General features: G+C 39.4%; 1 protein-coding gene across 4 annotated transcripts in view; it reads right to left on the reverse strand.

Moving 5' to 3' along the window:
• CDKL3 (cyclin dependent kinase like 3) overlaps positions 1–9,885 on the reverse strand; it is a 58,469-nt gene extending 48,584 nt beyond the window's left edge. For 3 of the 4 annotated variants that reach the window (XM_066272478.1, XM_066272477.1, XM_066272479.1), the window contains exon 1: positions 9,401–9,885. In XM_066272478.1, the coding sequence (XP_066128575.1) occupies positions 9,401–9,595 (195 nt within the window). In that variant the 5' untranslated portion in view covers positions 9,596–9,885. The remainder of the gene's footprint in view (positions 1–9,400) is intronic. The other variant, XM_066272480.1, reaches the window with a different exon arrangement.
• Positions 9,886–19,412: the final 9,527 nt, after the last annotated feature.

Raw genomic sequence — 19,412 nt, forward strand, 5'->3', positions numbered from 1 at the left:
AGGAATTTAGGGAGCTCAGAAAACAACTCAATGAACACAAAGAATATATGTCCAAGGAAATTGAAACTATAAAAACAAATCAAACAGAGATGAAAAACTCAATTCACGAGCTGAAAAATGAAGTAACAAGCTTAGCTAATAGAACAGGTCAGATAGAAGAGAGGATTAGTGAAATAGAAGACAAGCAACTTGAGGCACAACAGAGAGAAGAAGAAAGAGACTCAAAAATTAAAAAAAATGAGATAGCCCTACAAGAATTATCTGACTCCATCAAAAAGAATAACATAAGAATAATAGGTATATCAGAGGGAGAAGAGAGAGAAAATGGAATGGAGAACATACTCAAACAAATAATAGATGAGAACTTCCCAAGCCTGTGGAAAGAACTAAAGCCTCAAGTTCAAGAAGCAAACAGAACTCCAAGTTTTCTTAACCCCAACAAACCTACTCCAAGGCATATCATAATGAAATTGACACAAACCAACAGCAAAGAAAAAATTCTCAAGGCAGCCAGGGAAAAGAAGAATACAACATATAAAGGAAGGCCCATTAGATTATCATCAGATTTCTCAGCAGAAACTCTACAAGCTAGAAGAGAGTGGACCCCAATATTTAAAGTCCTGAAAGAGCCTGACCTGTGGTGGCACAGTGGATAAAGCGTCGACCTGGAAATGCTGAGGTCACCGGTTCAAAACCCTGGGCTTGCCTGGTCAAGGCACATATGGGAGTTGATGCTTCCTGCTCCTCCCCCCTTCTCTCTCTCCTCTCTCTCTCTCCCCCTCTCTCTCTCCTTTCTAAAAAAATGAATAAACTAAAAAAACAAAAAAACAAAAAAAACACACAAAAGTCCTGAAAGAGAGGAACTTTCAGCCACGAATACTATACCCATCAAAGCTATCCTTCAAATACCAAGGAGAAATAAAAACATTCACAGATACAGAAAAGATGAGGGAATTTATCATCAGAAAACCCCCACTCTAGGAATTACTAAAGGGGGTTCTCCAATCAGATACAAAGAACAAAAAAAAAACAGAGCCACAAGTAAAAGCTGCAAGAAGAACACAATAAAACCAAATTTAAACTGTGACAACAACAAAAAGAAAGAGGGGGAGAAGATGGAGATTAACAGTAGCAAAGGACGATGGAGTGCAAAAGTACTCACAAAATAGTTTGCTACAATGAACAGGGTAGGGACCCTTTTCATTACTCAAAGGTAACCACCATTGAAAAAACCACCACAGAAGCACATGAGATAAAAAAGATAGCAACAGAGGAAAGATGTATGGAATACAACCAAATAAAAACAAAAGATAGAAAAACGAAAGAGAAGGATCAAACAAGACATAAAACTAACAGAAAGCAGGATATAAAATGGCAATAGGGAACTCACAAGTATCAATAATTACACTAAATGTAAATGGATTAAACTCACCAATAAAAAGGCACAGAGTAGCAGAATGGATTAAAAAAGAAAATCCAACTGTATGCTGCCTACAGGAAACTCATCTAAGTAACAAGGATAAAAACAAATTCAAAGTGAAAGGCTGGAAAACAATACTCCAAGCAAATAACATCCAAAAAAAAGCAGGTGTAGCAATACTCATATCGGATAATGCTGACTACAAGACAGCAAAAGTACTCAGAGACAAAAATGGCCATTTCATAATGGCTAAAGGGACACTGAATCAAGAAGACATAACAATTCTTAATATATATGCACCAAACCAAGGAGCACCAAAATATATAAGACAGCTACTTATTGATCTTAAAACAAAAACTGACAAAAATACAATCATACTTGGAGACCTCAATACACCGCTGACGGCTCTAGATCGGTCATCCAAACAGAGAATCAACAAAGACATAGTAGCCTTAAACAAAACACTAGAGCACCTGAATATGATAGACATCTATAGGACATTTCATCCCAAAGTGACTAAGTATACATTTTTCTCCAGTGTACATGGATCATTCTCAAGAATTGACCATATGTTGGGCCACAAAAACAACATCAACAAATTCAGAAAAATCGAAGTTGTACCAAGCATATTTTCTGATCATAAAGCCTTGAAACTAGAATTCAACTGCAAAAAAGAGGAAAAAAATCCCACAAAAATGTGGAAACTAAACAACATACTTTTAAAAATGAATGGGTCAAAGAAGAAATAAGTGCAGAGATCAAAAGATATATACAGACTAATGAAAATGACAATACGACATATCAGAATCTATGGGATGCAGCAAAAGCAGTGATAAGAGGGAAGTTCATATCGCTTCAGGCATATATGAACAAACAAGAGACAGCCCAAGTGAACCACTTAACTTCACACCTTAAGGAACTAGAAAAAGAAGAACAAAGACAACCCAAAACCAGCCGAAGAAAGGAGATAATAAAAATCAGAGCAGAAATAAATGAATTAGAGAACAGAAAAACTATAGAAAAAATTAATAGAACAAGGAGCTGGTTCTTTGAAAAGATCAACAAAATTGACAAACCCTTGGCAAGACTTACCAAGGAAAAAAGAGAAAGAATTCATATAAACAAAATCCAAAATGAAAGAGGAGAAATCACCACGGACACCGTAGATATACAAAGAATTATTGTAGAATACTATGAAAAACTTTATGCCACTAAATTCAACAACCTAGAAGAAATGGATAAATTCCTAGAAAAATACAACCTTCCTAGACTGAGTCAAGAAGAAGCAGAAAGCCTAAACAGACCTATCAGTACAGAAGAAATAGAAAAAACCATTAAAAATCTCCCCAAAAATAAAAGTCCAGGCCCTGACGGCTATACCAGCGAATTTTATCAAACATTCAAAGAAGACTTGGTTCCTATTCTACTCAAAGTCTTCCAAAAAATTGAAGAAGAAGCAATACTTCCAAACACATTTTATGAGGCCAACATAACCCTCATACCAAAACCAGGCAAGGATGGCACAAAAAAAGAAAACTACAGACCAATATCTCTAATGAATACAGATGCTAAAATACTAAACAAAATACTAGCAAATCGAATACAACAATATATTAAAAAAATAATACATCATGATCAAGTGGGATTCATCCCAGAATCTCAAGGATGGTTCAACATACGTAAAACGGTTAATGTAATACACCATATCAACAAAACAAAGAACAAAAACCACATGATCTTATCAATAGACGCAGAAAAGGCTTTCGATAAAATACAACACAATTTTATGTTTAAGACTCTCAACAAAATGGGTATAGAAGGAAAATATCTCAACATGATAAAGGCCATATATGATAAACCATCAGCTAACATCATATTAAATGGCACAAAACTGAAGGCTTTCCCCCTTAAATCAGGAACAAGACAGGGTTGTCCACTCTCTCCACTGTTATTTAATGTGGTACTAGAGGTTCTAGCCAGAGCAATCAGACAAGACAAAGAAATAAAAGGCATCCATATCGGAAAAGAAGAAGTAAAGGTATCACTTTTTGCAGATGATATGATCCTATACATCAAAAACCCCAAAGAATCCACAAAAAGACTACTAGAAACAATAAGCCAATACAGTAAGGTCGCAGGATACAAAATTAACATACAGAAGTCAATAGCCTTTCTATATGCCAACAATGAAACAACTGAGAAGGAACTCAAAAGAATAATCCCCTTCACGATTGCAACAAAAAAAATAAAATACTTAGGAATAAACATAACAAAGAATGTAAAGGACTTATATAATGAAAACTATAAACCATTGTTAAGGGAAATCGAAAAAGATATAATGAGATGGAGAATATACCTTGTTCTTGGCTAGGAAGAATAAATATAATCAAGATGGCTATATTACCCAAAGCAATATACAAATTTAATGCAATTCCCATCAAACTTCCAATGACATTTTTTAAAGAAATAGAGCAAAAAATCATCAGATTTATATGGAACTATAAAAAACCCCGAATAGCCAAAGCAATCCTAAAGAAAAAGAATGAAGCTGGGGGCATAACAATACCTGACTTCAAACTCTATTATAGGGCCACGACAATCAAAACAGCATGGTATTGGCAGAAAAATAGACACTCAGACCAATGGAACAGAATAGAAAGTCCAGAAATAAAACCACATATATATAGTCAAATAATTTTTGATAAAGGGGCCAACAATACACAATGGAGAAAAGAAAGCCTCTTCAATAAATGGTGCTGGGAAAACTGGAAAGCCACATGCAAAAGAATGAAACTGGACTACAGTCTCTCCCCCTGTACAAAAATTAACTCAAAATGGATCAAAGATCTAAACATAAGACTTGAAACAATTAAGTACATAGAAGAAGACATAGGTACTCAACTCATGGACCTGGGTTTTAAAGAGCATTTTATGAATTTGACTCCAATGGCAAGAGAAGTGAAGGCAAAAATTAATGAATGGGACTACATCAGACTAAGAAGTTTTTGCTCAGCAAGAGAAACTGATAACAAAATAAACAGAAAGCCAACTAAATGGGAAATGATATTTTCAAACAACAGCTCAGATAAGGGCCTAATATCCAAAATATACAAAGAATTCATAAAACTCAACAACAAACAAACAAACAATCCAATAAAAAAATGGGAAGAGGATATGAATAGACACTTCTCCCAGGAAGAAATACAAATGGCCAACAGATATATGAAAAGATGCTCATCTTCTTTAGCTATTAGAGAAATGCAAATCAAAACGGCAATGAGATACCACCTCACACCTGTTCGATTAGCTGTTATTAGCAAGTCAGGTAATAGCAAATGTTGGAGAGGCTGTGGAGAAAAAGGAACCCTCATACACTGTTGGTGGGAATGTAAAGTAGTACAACCATTATGGAAGAAAGTATGGTGGTTCCCCAAAAAACTGAAAATAGAACTACCTTATGACCCAGCAATCCCTCTACTGGGTATATATCCCCAAAACTCAGAAACATTGATACGTAAAGACACATGCAGCCCCATGTTTATTGCAGCATTGTTCACAGTGGCCAGGACATGGAAACAACCAAAAAGCCCATCAATAGATGACTGGATAAAGAAGATGTGGCACATATACACTATGGAATACTACTCAGCCATAAGAAATGATGACATCGGAACATTTACAGCAAAATGGTGGGATCTTGATAACATGATACGAAGCGAAATAAGTAAATCAGAAAAAACCAGGAACTGTATTATTCCATACGTAGATGGGACATAATAGTGAAACTAAGAGACATTGATAAGAGTGTGGTGGTTACGGGGGGGAGGGGGGAATGGGAGAGGGATAGGGGGTGGAGAGGGGCACAAAGAAAACAAGATAGAAGGTGACAGAGGACAATCTGACTTTGGATGGTGGGTATGCAACATAATTGAACGACAAGATAACCTGGACTTGTTATCTTTGAATATATGTATCCTGATTTATTGATGTCACCCCATTAAAAAAATAAAATTATAAAAAAAAATTAAATTTAATTTGCTAAATAAAATTAAAACACTTATATCATTTTTTTAAAGTAGAAATATTCTCAGCTTCTTTTCCTCCAATGCATTTCAACAGAAATTTCTCAACGGACTTGCTTATATTCCTATTTTAAGAAAATGTTAATTGGCCTGACCTGTGGTGGCGCAGTGGATAAAGCATCGACCTGGAAATGCTGAGGTTGCCGGTTCGAAACCCTGGGCTTGCCTGGTCAAGGCACATATGGGAGTTGATGCTTCCAGCTCCTCCCCCCTTCTCTCTCTCTGTCTCTCTCTCCTCTCTTTCCCTCTCTGTCTTCTCTCTCCCTCTCTCTCTCCGCTCTAAAAAAAAAAAAATTAAAAAAAAAGAAAATGTTAATCTATTTCATAATTAATATTTATAGAACAAAGGGAAATGTATTGCTTTACTTCCAGTTACTTGATTGCTTATTAAAATAGTTTAGAGTTAATGTACTATAATGCATCTTGGTTTACTGCTAAGACATGTCTTTCTTTTAACTTGATTTGTGGTTAAATTTAACATCTGAAATTTAAAAGGTCTTTATGTATTCAAATGAGCACTATTTCAATGCTACTGAGTACGTGATCTGAATTTATATAAATTATTAAGTTTGGTCCTAAACTCTTTTTTAAAATATTTATTTATTGATTTTAGAGTAAGAACGGGAGAGAAACAGATATATTGAATCAGAGAAATCATGTTCCACTTATTTATGCATTCATTGGTTGATTCTTGTATGTGCCCTGACCAGGGATAGAAACCATAATCTTGGCGTATTGGGATGACACTCTAATCAACTGAACTACCCAGGCATATCTGGTACTAAACTTTTGAGAGTAAATCTAAGTTCCAAGCTGACTGGTGGTGGTATAGTGAGTAGAGCTTTAACCTGGGACAATGAGGTCCCAGATTCAAAGCTCTTAGGTCACTCAATGGCATGAGTGAAAACTCAACTGGCTAAAGAGTGCAGGCTCATCAGCTTGAGCATAGGGTCACTGGATCGAGCGTGATAGACATGATTCCATGGTCGCTGGCTTTAACCCAAAGGTTGCTGGTGTGAAGCCCAAGGTCACTGGCTTGATGAGCCCAGGTCACTGGCTTGAGCAAGGGGTCTCTGGCTTGGCTTGAGCCTGCTGGTCAAGGCACGTATGAGAAATAATCAATGAACAACTAAAAAGTGACACAACTATGAGTTGATGCTTCTCATCTCTCTTCCTTCCTGTCTGTCTGTCTGCCAACTCTCTCTCTAAAAAAAAAAAAAAAAATCTAAGCTTCAAGTAGACATCATAAATTCATCACACTATAACAGAGTATCAAAATATCTAGACACTTTTCAGATATATTAATATTAAATACTAATATATTATATCATCATAAGGGCTTTACATAAATATACAATATTTATGGGTATATTTTTTCTATCCTAATAAGCATTATTCTATTCTATTCTACCAGAATAAATTAATAGTCTATCATTCTATTAAGCAACAGGACACCTTTTTAGATGGGTATTAATACTTTAGATGGGTATTAATACTTTTTTTTAATGAGATGAGGGGAGATAGTGAGACAGACTTCCTCATGTGCCCCAACCAGATCCACCCAGCAACCTAGTCTGGGGCCGACGGTCAACTGAACCCAGCTATCCTCAGCCCCTGAAGCTGACACTCAGACCAACCAAGCTATCCTCAGCACCTGGTGGTGATGCAAGCCACAGGCTGCAAGAGGGAAAGAGAGGGTGAAGGGGGAGAGGGAGGGGAAGAGAAACAGATGGTCGCTTCTCATGTGTGCCCTGACTGGGGATTGAACCTTAAACGTCCACACGCTGGGCCAATGCTGTATCCACTGAGCCAAGCAGCCAAGACATTCTTAATCTCAAAATATAAAAAATGGCTGTATGAATTTAGGGAACAATTGACATTTTAATATTTTATGCTGCTTATTCTATTTTTTAATACACTGATTTAAATTACAGTCAACTCTCAAACATTTAACTTTTTCAAATTACCAAAAATATACATTGGGCTAAAAATTAAGGGATGTACTTTCAATGTTGGATTCATTAGAAAACTACACTATTATGAAAATTATTTGCCTTTACTCCAATGGGACAATATCAATTTTTCTACTTATCAGTATTAATACATGAACCAGTCCTTAGAACATGACTAATAGAAAAACATGCCAAAATACAATGTCAGATGCCCTTCTATTTCTGCTCCCAAATTCACTGGTGGGCAAGGTGCCAGAGCACTGCAGCAGCAACATGCTGGCAGTAGCAAAAATAAATAACTGCTTCTCTTACCCAACCTGAACCTGCTGCTCATCTTTCTGGGGAGAAACAGAATTGAAGTATCTAGCGGTGGCTGAGAGATTAGGCTCTGGAGTAGGGCCCACTTTCCCTATACCAAGTGCCTAAGAAATCTCCCCCACATAGGGGGTCCCACTAATTCTGTCCCCCCCCAACCTCAGTTGTCATACCCTACCAGGCTTATAATCTCTGGGGGTTTGGTAAGGTGGGGCAAGTCTGAGTCCATCTACAGTCTTTCCACAGAAGACTCTATGGGAAGACGAGGCAGGGACAAGTGGGAGGTGGAGTAACTGAAAAGTGGAGGCAAATCTTAAGGAGCTAGGGCCCTTTTACAGAGCTGTCTTCAGCTCTAATCAGGAGAAAGTCGACCCTTATACACAGATTGACACCTCTCCTACACATCCAGGCAAGAAAACACAGGCACAAACAATGAACAGAACGGTAGCTCCAGATAGGTAGCCCATGGCTGGATACAAACGCCTGACATCAACCCATACCTGAACCCAAGGGGACCTAGAACCAACACAACCAGCAGTGGGTTGCAGACCACCCCAGTGCTAGACCCATCTAGCCACACAAGTGGCAGACCCAGAAGGAAAGTCTATCAGGCACCAGACCCTACTGAGAATAACTATGCCCCAAGGGAGAGCCACAGTCCATCTAATGAATATAATCAAAGTTGACCATTGGGGCCAGCCAACCCAAAGGGTTAACTCCATCCATGAAAGGGTTAACAGCATTCAAGACTCACATACAACAGAAGGATACTTTTAACCCTCAAGAAATGTTTTTAGAGCAAGGAGCTCAGGTGGTCCGGAGATTTGTACCACTGACTCCAAAAGGACACTTTCCTCATAAAGACCTCACAGTAAAAATGAGAGCCAGAGTAGAGCTACCTAATAGACAAAAATGGGCAAGAAATATGCCCCAAATGAATCAACAAGAGAAATCCCCCCAAAAAGAATGAAATTAAATGGAAGCAACCAAACTACCAGACAGTCAAGTTTAAAACAATGGCCATTAGGAATGCCACAAGCAAATTTTTGTCTTTTCCACTCTGCTCTTTGTCCTGCTTTAGCTTCTCTGAGCTTATGCTGCTTTGCTAACTCGTGTACAACAGTTTCTCCCTCTTCTGTTAATTCTACACATCATTTAAAGCCAAAATCATGTCCCACTTCTTCCAAGAAAAACTTCCTACCTAATAGGACTTTGTGTTAATCATTTGGCATTTGCTATAAGCCACATTTTTTTATTCAGTATTATTTTATATGTCCTCCTTTCTGATTAAATAATAAGTCCTGAAGAGCAAGTGCTATCTTTTACCCAATAGTCTCAACATCTAACACAATACCTTGCACAAATCAGACATTTATATTAAGTATTATACCTGGATATTTCTGAATAATTATTTTACAATATTTGGCATAGCTTTTGTTACATTCTACATAAGCATATCTATCTTGTATAAATTATAAAATTACAAAATATAGACAATAAGGTATAGTATCACACTTATTTCTATTACCTGTCTTAATACATGTGTTAACTGAAACATTCCTTACAGATTTTTTTTCCCTAACAATTTCTCTTTTGACTTACAGAGAGCAATTAAGGCAAAAGAAGCAAACCTTTAGAAACTTTATTTCTCTCATTGCAATTTTGTTGACAGATTTTTCTGGTTTTTCATAAAATATCTTAATGGCCACTATCTGCCCAGTATCCTTATGTTTACACTTCATGACTGTTCCATAACTTCCCTCTCCCACTTTTCCAAGCGTTTCATACATCTCCATTGTTAAACTCGACTTCTTCTTCATAGACATAAAGAAAGAAAATGTTAAACATTTTTTATTTTTTCAAGCTGGATAATGCATTTCTACAATAAACCCATACTTCAAAATATCAAAAGATGGGGAAGATATGTAGGAAATCTTTTTCCACAAGCACCGTTTGTCTTTGGAAACTGCCCGCTCGGCAGTAATGTCCTTGTGAAGCTCGAGCCCTCACCAGAACTTCGGGAGCCTCCCGCTGTCTCCGTTATTCCCATCAACACTGTTTTAAGATTCCTTCACTACAAGTCACCATCCATCCTCAGGGAGAGGAGTGTCCCTCACACTTTCTGTCATGCCCGCGTCTAAAACGAGGATCTCACAATACTGCTGATGCCCCACAGGTCAGTCCCCGGGACCCAAGGAAACCTAGTTCCCGCCCGCTCCTCAAACCACGTCTTAAGGTCTCGGACCAGTGTTGCGCCCTTCGCCGGGCAGATGACCTCGTTCCGACAGTAGCCACCGCCTCAGCCCATTCTGTAGTCCTGCGGGAGGGGGGCCCCGCGCAGTCCCAGCCCTACTTAGGCAGCTAGCCCCACTAGAGAGCCACCACCACTACCATGGCAACGGTGACGCCGCGCTCGGAACCTAGTGCGCAAGACCGGAACATAGGCCGGCCTGACCCGGAAGAGAAAATGAGAAGAAGGGTAAACGAGTTTGTGGTATACGCTAACTGGGAGTTCATTGGGCGTGGTATGGGGATAAGTGGTCGCCCAGGATTAAGTTGGGTCCCACTCTCAAAGATGCGGGAAGGTCAGCATTAAGAAAAAAAATATTGATTTTTAGAGAGAGTTGAGAGAGAGAGCGAGAAAGAGAAAGAGAAGGAGGCCATAGGGAGGAGCGGGAAACATCAACTATAGTTGCTTTCGGTATGTGCCTTGATGGGGCAGGCAACCCCAGGGTTTCCAACAGGTAACCTCAGCATTCCAGGTCAGTGACCACCACAGGTCACACAGAATCAGCATTTTGACTGCAGCATGAGTGCCTGCAAATACTCTAGGGAAGGGGAACCCTAGAGGCTTGTCCAACCTGCTGGCATATGCACCCAGGCCGGAGAACACCTACCGCTTATGCTGGGTCCTAACAGGATGGCTGGTGTCATTAAGTAGCAGAGACTTCTTGTAAAAGGAGCCTTCAAAACAAGTCTAGTGTAGTAGTTTTCAAAGTTATGAAGTTATGTTAATATTCCATAGACCTGAGTTTGACCTCAGCTGTCCACATTTCATTCTTAAAATGAGAAGACACTTCTTAAGTCAAAAACATTTCTTGAACACCTGCACTGTGCTTTTAAATATTTTCAAGATTGTAGTAATCCTCCTTTAAAAAAAACAACAACAAAAAAAAAAACCCAAAAACCTTACTATGTGTCAAAGCTGTAAGACTTGTCTTTGGGAAAGCAAATAATTCAACTGTTTCTACCAAAAACAGATTGACATACAAGGGCACAGAAAAAAGAAAAAAAAAAGCTCTTATCTAATTGCTTAAAAACTAGACATGGGATTCTGCTGGTGTTCCAGCCTCCAGTGAGAAGCAAGTATATTGCTGGAGCAGTGCCCAGGGAGTGCCTGCTGTCTTTCCTAGGGCTTTTATTTATTTATTTCTGTAAAAGAAGTAAAATGTTAAAAGGCCAAATCTCACTATGCTTCCCTAAATGAGAAAACATTATTACACACCTGACCAGTGATGGCACAGCAGATAGAGCATCAACCTGGGACTATGAGGACCCAGGTTTGAAACCCCAAGGTCACCGGCTTGAGTGCAGGCTCACCAACGTGAGCACGAGGTCACCAGCTTGAGTGTGGGATTATCAACATGACCCCACAGTCACTGGCTTGAAGCCCAAGGTCGCTGACTTGAGCAAGGGGTCACTGGCTCCGCTGGAGGTCCCCCTTCCCCTCAAGGCATGTATGAGAGGCAATCAATGAACAACTAAAATGAGGCAACTACAAATTGATGCTTCTCATCTCTTTCCCTTCCTGCCTATCTGTCTCTTTTTAAAAAAGAAATCATTATTATCCAATAAATCCTAGTTCAATTGATCCCACTCCATCATATACATTAAAATTACATTTGGTGAGCTTTTAAAAAGGCCCCACTCTCAGAGATTCTAATTTAAATGAGATAGGGTAACGGGATTGGTATTTTAAAAGCTTCCCAAGTGTTTCTATGCTGCTAAAGTTTATATTGAAAAAGAAGTGGGAGGAAAAGAAGTGGTCATGGCTTTAGTTTGTTACCACGATAATATTCAGAATTCTTAAAAATTTTTTTTTAAATTTTACTTTAGAAGAGAGAGAAAGGCATGGGGGAAGAAAGCATCAATTCAATTGCTTCTCCTGTGTGCCTCGACCAGGCAAGCCCAGGTTTTGAACTGGTGACCTCAGAATTTCAAGTGAACGCTTTATCCTCTACACCACCACAGGTCAGGACACTTTTTTTTTTTTTTTTTAGTGAGAGAGATAAAGGCAGAGAGAGGGACAGACAGGAAGGGAAAGTGATGAGAAGCATCAATTCTTCATTGCAGCACCTTAGTTCAATGATTGCTTTCTCATATGTGCCTTGACGGAGGGGGGCACAGCAGAGTGGGGGGCTACAGCAGAGGGGAGTGATGCCTTGCTCAAGCCAGCGACCTTGGGCTTCAAGCCAGTGACCTTCGAGCTCAAGCCAGCGACCATGGGGTTGTGTTTATGATCCCATGCTCAAGCCGGCAACCCACAAACCCACGCTCAAGCTGTTGAACCCACATTCAAGCTAGATGAGCCATGCTCAAGCCAGCGACCTTGGGGTTTTGAACCTGGGTCCTCTGTGTCCCAGTCCCACGCCCTACCCAGTGCACCACTTCCTGGTCAGGCAGAAGAGGCAATTAGCATGATAAAACCCCTACTCAGCCTGACCAGGCGGTGGCACAGTGGGTAGAGCGGTGTTTCCCAACAATTGGGGCCCATGCCCCACAGGGGGGCAATTTGATAGTTAAGGGGGGGCGATTTGAAAATTGACTTGACATGACTTTAACTCTTTCGCCCCGGGCCATTTAAATGCAATGCTAGATATCGGTGCCAAATTTAACAAAAAATGCAATTCTTAAATAATTGTGGTAAATAATTATTAAGTATAATTTCGTTTGATGAGACTAAAATATCAACTGGGTGATTGGCGTCGTCAAGTAAACTTCGTCCTGGGTTCACCGCGGAGCGTGCCGTCTGCCACGGGGAACCCTGAACGTTTTAAAAACTCACTAAACAATGCAATTATTCTCACCTAATTGGCCCATCGCAACTTCTGTAGTGTTTCACATCATTCAGTTGGTGTTAATTTGAAATAAGTGTCAGTCAAAACTGTTGTAAAAGTTCGTTGATTTAATAAATATACATATATATATTGTACAGATATAATTGGTATTTGATTTTATTTTTATCAATATTAAACTCTTTATTAAGTACTTGCATCGGGGCTAGAAAGCAATAATATTTTATAAATATTATTGGGGCTATAATAGTGCATGCACGACAATTTTAATTTTAGAAGCATAACTTTCCAGAAAATTTTGTCAAGTGGAAAAAATATAGATACTTTTTGATTTGCAGTGGTAGTGTAGTAAATGTGTTATATACATTTAAAGAAATAGGAATTTTTAGTATACATTTACTCTATGTCACATTGAATATATTTTAACACTAGTTTTTAATTGATCTTATTTTTATTATAGCCCATAGTAAAATGAGTGGTGCAAGCAAGAAAAAAACTCGTCAATATTCAGAGGAATATTTAAAATTTGGGTTCATACCCACTGTTCACAATGAGCGGATTCCTTCTTGTCTTTTATGCCAGCAATGCTTGACCAACGAATCAATGAAACGAGGTAATCTTGAGGCGCATATGAAGGCGAAACATAGTGCTCATATTAATTCAGATTTGAGTTACTTTAAAACTTTAAAGAAAAATTTTGAAAAAAGAACAACATTAAAGTCTCTATTTACTGCTCATACTTCAACTAATAATCGTGTTCTTGAGGCTAGTTATCAAATTTCTTTATTCATCGCTAAAACTGGAGAAAATCACACTATAGGAGAGAATTTAATAAAACCGTCAATATCAGCATTTCTTAAAACGGTTCTTGAAAAAGATGACAAAAATGTAAAAGCTATGCCACTCAGTAACAATTCTGTTAGCAGAAGAATAGACGAAATGAGTGAGGATATTGAAAAACAACTTATTGAAAAGCTGAAAACAAGAAAATTCTCCTTGCAAATGGATGAATCAACTTTGAGAGACAGTGAGGCAGTATTGATAACTTATGTAAGATATATTGATAAAGGACATTTTGCTGAAGAAATGTTGTTCTGTAAAAGATTAGAAAGCAGCACTACATCCAAAGATATATATATATATATATATATATATATATATATATATAATAAGCTAAAAAACTACTTAGATGTCAATGATATACCAATGAAAAATATAACATCTTGTGCTGCAGATGGTGCTCCCAATATGATGGGCAAGAAAAATGGTTGCTTAAAATTGATGAAAGATGTGAATCCAGAAATGATTCTTGTGCATTGTGTTATTCATAGAGAAAACTTGGTAGCTAAAAACATCTCGCCTGTTCTGAATGAAGTATTACATACAGTAATAAAGTGTGTTAATGCTATTAAAGCTAGTGCCAAATGTGAGCGTCTTTTCAAGCTATTTTGTGAAGAACAAAATGAAGACCATGTGAGACTTCTACTTCATACTGAAGTAAGATGGCTATCTAAAGGAAACTGTTTGAAAAGATTTATGGAACTGTTTGATACTCTTAGTGATTTTTTAAGCGACAAACCTGAAGTGAAGTATCTGTTAACAATAGATGGTAAAGTATTTGTGAGTTATTTAGCCGATATCTTTGAAAAACTAAATATATTAAATAAGCAACTTGAAGGAACAAATAAAACTTGTCAATGCAAAAGCAAAGATATTTGGTTTCATTACCAATATTGAGTTATGTCAGAAACATATTAACAACAAAAACTTTAAACAGTTTCATTGGCTCCAAAAATGTGAAGTAACTGATACCGCTTTACTTGTTATTGTCAGTCATTTGAATATTCTATCGGCTGATTTAAAAGAAAGATTTTCTGATTTAAAACAAATTGATTTCCCAACATGGATGATGCAGCCAATGTTAGTGGATTTGTCTGATATATCAAATATGCAGTATCAAGAAGAACTCACAGAATTGCAAAATGATGAGTCAGTTAAAGCTTTAATATCAAAGTAGCGATGGCATGGCTTGGTGAGGAAACAGAAATCAAATACCCAAATTCAACCAAATGTGCAAGAAAACTATTGCTACCGTTTCCATCTTCATTTTTAGCTGAATGTGGATTTAGTGCTGTAAATGATTTACTGGTAAAAAAAAGAAATTGGCTGGATATAACACAACATGGAGACTTGAGACTAAAGCTAACCAAATTGGAACCTAATATAAAATCTCTGTGCAGCAAGCATCAAGCGCAAGGATCACACTAAATTAAAATAATAAATTAATATAGAAAAGTCTGTATTAAAATTATTTGGAATTTAAATTTCTGTTTTTCATTATATGTTTTGAAATTTTACTTACTGTGTTTTGTTAACAATTTCATAGTGATTTCTTCCTAGAACCTATCATTTATGTTTATTAAGTGAACAAATCAATTTTTTAATGTTAAAAATTATGTATGTTACATAGGGGGGAACATAAAAATTTTAGAAAGGTTAAGGTGGGGCATGGCACAAAAAAGGTTGGGAAACACTGGGGTAGAGCATCGGAATGGGATGCAGAAGGACTCAGGTTCGAGACCCCGAGGTCGCCAGCTTGAGCATGGGCTCATCTGGCTTGAGCAAAAAGCTCACCAGCTTGGATCCAAGGTCACTGGCTCGAGCAAGGGGCATTTGTTCTGCTGAAGGCTCGCGGTCAAGGCACATATGAGAAAGCAATCAATGAACAACTAAGGTGTTGCAACAAAAAATACACACAGATGATTGATGCTTCTCATCTCTCTCCGTTCCTGTCTGTCCCTATATATCCCTCTCTCTAACTCTCTCTCTCTGTCCCTGTAAAAAGAAAAAACAACAACAACAAAAAAAGACAACCCGCTTGACCAGGCGGTGGTGCAGTGGATAGAGCGTTGGACTGGGATGCAGAGGACCCGGGTTCAAAACCCCAAGGTCGCCAGCTTGAGTGCAGGCTCATCTGGTTTGAGGGAAAGCTCACCAGCTTGAACCCAAGGTCGCTGGCTCCAGCAAAGGTTTACTCGGTCTGCTGAAGGCCTGCGGTCAAGGCACATATGAGAAACCAATCAATAAACAACTAAGGTGTTGCAACGCACAATGAAAAACTAATGATTGATGCTTCTCATCTCTCTCCATTCCTGTCTGTCTGTCCCTGTCTATCCCTCTCTCTGACTCACTATCTGTCTCTGTAAAAAAATTAAAAAAAAAAAAAAAAGACAACCCTTCCCATTCTCTTTACCTTAAAAAAGATGTCTCTAAGCCCCCCTGACCGGGCGGCAGTGCAGTGGATAGAGTGTTACTTTAAATTTATTCCGTTGAGTTTGTTTTTTTAACACTACAAATAGGTTATGGCAGGCCTAACAACCACAACAGCCAATGATTCTTGCTTGTACACTGCTCTAAGGCTTTAATGAAACACCTTCACTGATTTTTGTCAAAAGTTGTTGGCCCTGGCTGGTTGGCTCAGCGGTAGAGCGTCGGCCTAGCGTGCGGAGGACCCGGGTTCGATTCCCGGCCAGGGCACACAGGAGAAGCGCCCATTTGCTTCTCCACCCCTCCGCCGCGCTTTCCTCTCTGTCTCTCTCTTCCCCTCCCGCAGCCAAGGCTCCATTGGAGCAAAGATGGCCCGGGCGCTGGGGATGGCTCTGTGGCCTCTGCCCCAGGCGCTAGAGTGGCTCTGGTCGCAATATGGCGACGCCCAGGATGGGCAGAGCATCGCCCCCTGGTGGGCAGAGCGTCGCCCCTGGTGGGCGTGCCGGGTGGATCCCGGTCGGGCGCATGCGGGAGTCTGTCTGACTGTCTCTCCCTGTTTCCAGCTTCAGAAAAATGGAAAAAAAAAAAAAGTTGTTATTTCACTTTGGAAAACCATAAACTGGGTTTCCAAAAACAATTATAAATTGCTAGGTAAATGACATAACAAATTTTTTAAAATGTTTTTCTTTAGTATTTTGCTGCATGTAGCCCTACCAGTGTGTCTTCCTCCTTAGCTATGGGGAGAATTAGGATTGCTGTGGCAGGAAGGCAAAATAGTAAAAATAAGAATATTCAGCTTTTGATTTAGAGAATCACATTTGGGAGTGCACAGCAGGACCTATCAAGAGTTAGGCCTGGCTAACTTGATCGCAAAAGCAGTTACTAAAAGCAAGAGATAGACTTCTGCATTTGAAGAAAGGGTGTATCAACATAAGAAACATTCAAGCATGTACATGATTTTTATGAGTTTATTTGAGCCAAATTGATGACAAATGCCAGGAAGCAAAATCTCAACAGACTGAGCCTGACCTGTGGTGGCACAGTGGATAAATCTTTGACCTGGAATGCTGAAGTCGCTGGTTAGAAACACTCAGCTTGCCCCGTCAAGGCACGTATGGTAGTTGATGCTTCCTGCTCCTTTCCCCCTCTCCCCCTCTCTAAAATGAATAAATAAAATAATGAGGGGTTCAGTAGGCTCCTTCTCTGGTGGGAGATTGTCCCCCAAAGGGTCTGGAAAAAGGGGATTTTACTCTGACATTCCAAAGGTATGTTATCATAGATGCAAAAAGGCAATAGGACATGACTACTCTCCATGAACTGCTTTTAGTTAGGATGTTTTCATTTCAGACCATCCCATGTGGCCACTTTAGGTCTCAGAGTTTGTAAGGCCCACCACACAGGCTCCCCTGAGCTTGTCAGGTGTAGTATATGGCACCTTTTTTTCTTCCACAGGCAGTACCAGGAAAGTAGGGAAAGTTAACTCTGTCTGGTTCTACTGAGCTATGGGCAGCTTGGAACAATGCTAAGGTACTCATTCTATCTTCCCACTGTACTTTGGGATGAAGAATTACCCTAAGAGATATGAAAATGTTCAGAGTCCTCTACAAGGGTCAATACCTCTGAATCCCCCCCCACACACACACACTGTGGGGGCATTTCTGGTGCTAGATATAAAATTCCCACCCATGTCTTCATGATCTATCCCCTAGATCTGAATCATGTTTTTAGATTGCGTTGACTGAAGAAGGAGGGGCAGGCCCCCTCTTCCCTGAGAAGAAACGAAAAGAATACAAGAGAAAGGAGCCAGCAGGGGTAACCGAGTCAGCCAGTAATAAATTAACTATATCCCATAGTTACAATACAAAGCAAGAATAGCAGGATCTGTGTGTAACTATGGCCAGTGATCTAAGTGATCTAGAAATTCCTTCCCCCTTGCTGACCCCACTGAAACTTTCCCTCTCCTCTCCTTGAGTCCTGGGAACCTTAAGCAAAGAAATCACATGCCCATTGCTTAGATATTGTAAAGATATTTAACCTGTAAGAAAATCAACTTTGGGGAGCCCGTGTTTTGGAGCTACAATCCCCACGTGCTCTACCCGCTTTAATAAATCCTACTGCCTTCATCAAGTTGTCTTGATGTTTTGGTCCTCCTTTGATTCCTGCAATATGACAACTAGTCACGCATCAATATGCTGCTGTCTGGAGATCTCACCTCCACATTTCTTGACAAAAGACAATAGTAGGGACCCCATCATAGCCAAATCCATGGATTCTTTTTTTAAATGTCCCATATACTTTTTTTTTTTTTTTTAGATCTTAGTTATTCATTTTTAGAGAGAAAGGATAGAGAGAAGGCAAGAGAGAGAGAGAGAGAGAGAAAGGGGGGAGGAACAGGAAGCATCAACTCCCATATATGCTTTGACTGGGCAAGCCCAGGGTTTCAAACTGCTGACCTCAGCATTCCAGACCGAGGCTTTCTCCACTGCGCCACCACAGGTCAGGCCCAAATCCATGGATTCTGACAAAAATTCTTAAATGAGAGCAGACTCATGAGGGAAAGATAAAATTTGTAATTTCACAGGGAGTGTGAACAAAGCTACAACGTTGGACAAGCTACAACGTTCTTTTATATTTACCCAGAGTTTCCAACACTAGAAACTCCACAGCAATGCATATACAGGCTATTTGGTGCCCTAAGGAAGCACTGCAGGGAACTATATTTTGTATGGGCCTCAGTATTCAATACCTCACTTGCAAGAATGATAAGTCACTAACCAAGAAGAGAGGATTTTTATTTATTTATTTATTTTAAGTGAGAGGAGGGGAGATAGACATACTCCCACATGAACCCTGACCGGGATCCACCCAGGAACCCTCTCGGGGACCCATGCTTGAATCAACCATGCTATCTTCAGTGCCTGGGCCAACACTGGAACCAATGAGCCACTGGCTACGGGAGGGGAAGAGAGAGAGAGAAAATAGAGAGGGAGGCGAAGAGAAGCATATTATCACTTCTCATGTGTGTCCTGACTGGGGACCAAACCTGGGACGTGCGCACTCAGCGCCCACGCTATAACCACTGAGCAAACCTGCCAAGGCGGTGAGGATTTTAAATCTTAAATTATTTTCACCTTTGTTAAAGAGTTAAGAAACAAAACAAGCTTCGCTTCTCACCTCTTCCTTTTCGAGTCGGCCTCCCTGTTCATGGGACTAAATGTTTGAAAAACTAATAAAGGTGTATGCCCGTCCTCAGCCCAGTGAACCTAACTACCTGCTTCTTATACCTGGCTGAGACTCAGAT

Source organism: Saccopteryx bilineata, chromosome 4 (genome assembly GCF_036850765.1).
Source record: "Saccopteryx bilineata isolate mSacBil1 chromosome 4, mSacBil1_pri_phased_curated, whole genome shotgun sequence".
In the NCBI taxonomy this organism is placed as follows: domain Eukaryota; kingdom Metazoa; phylum Chordata; class Mammalia; order Chiroptera; family Emballonuridae; genus Saccopteryx; species Saccopteryx bilineata.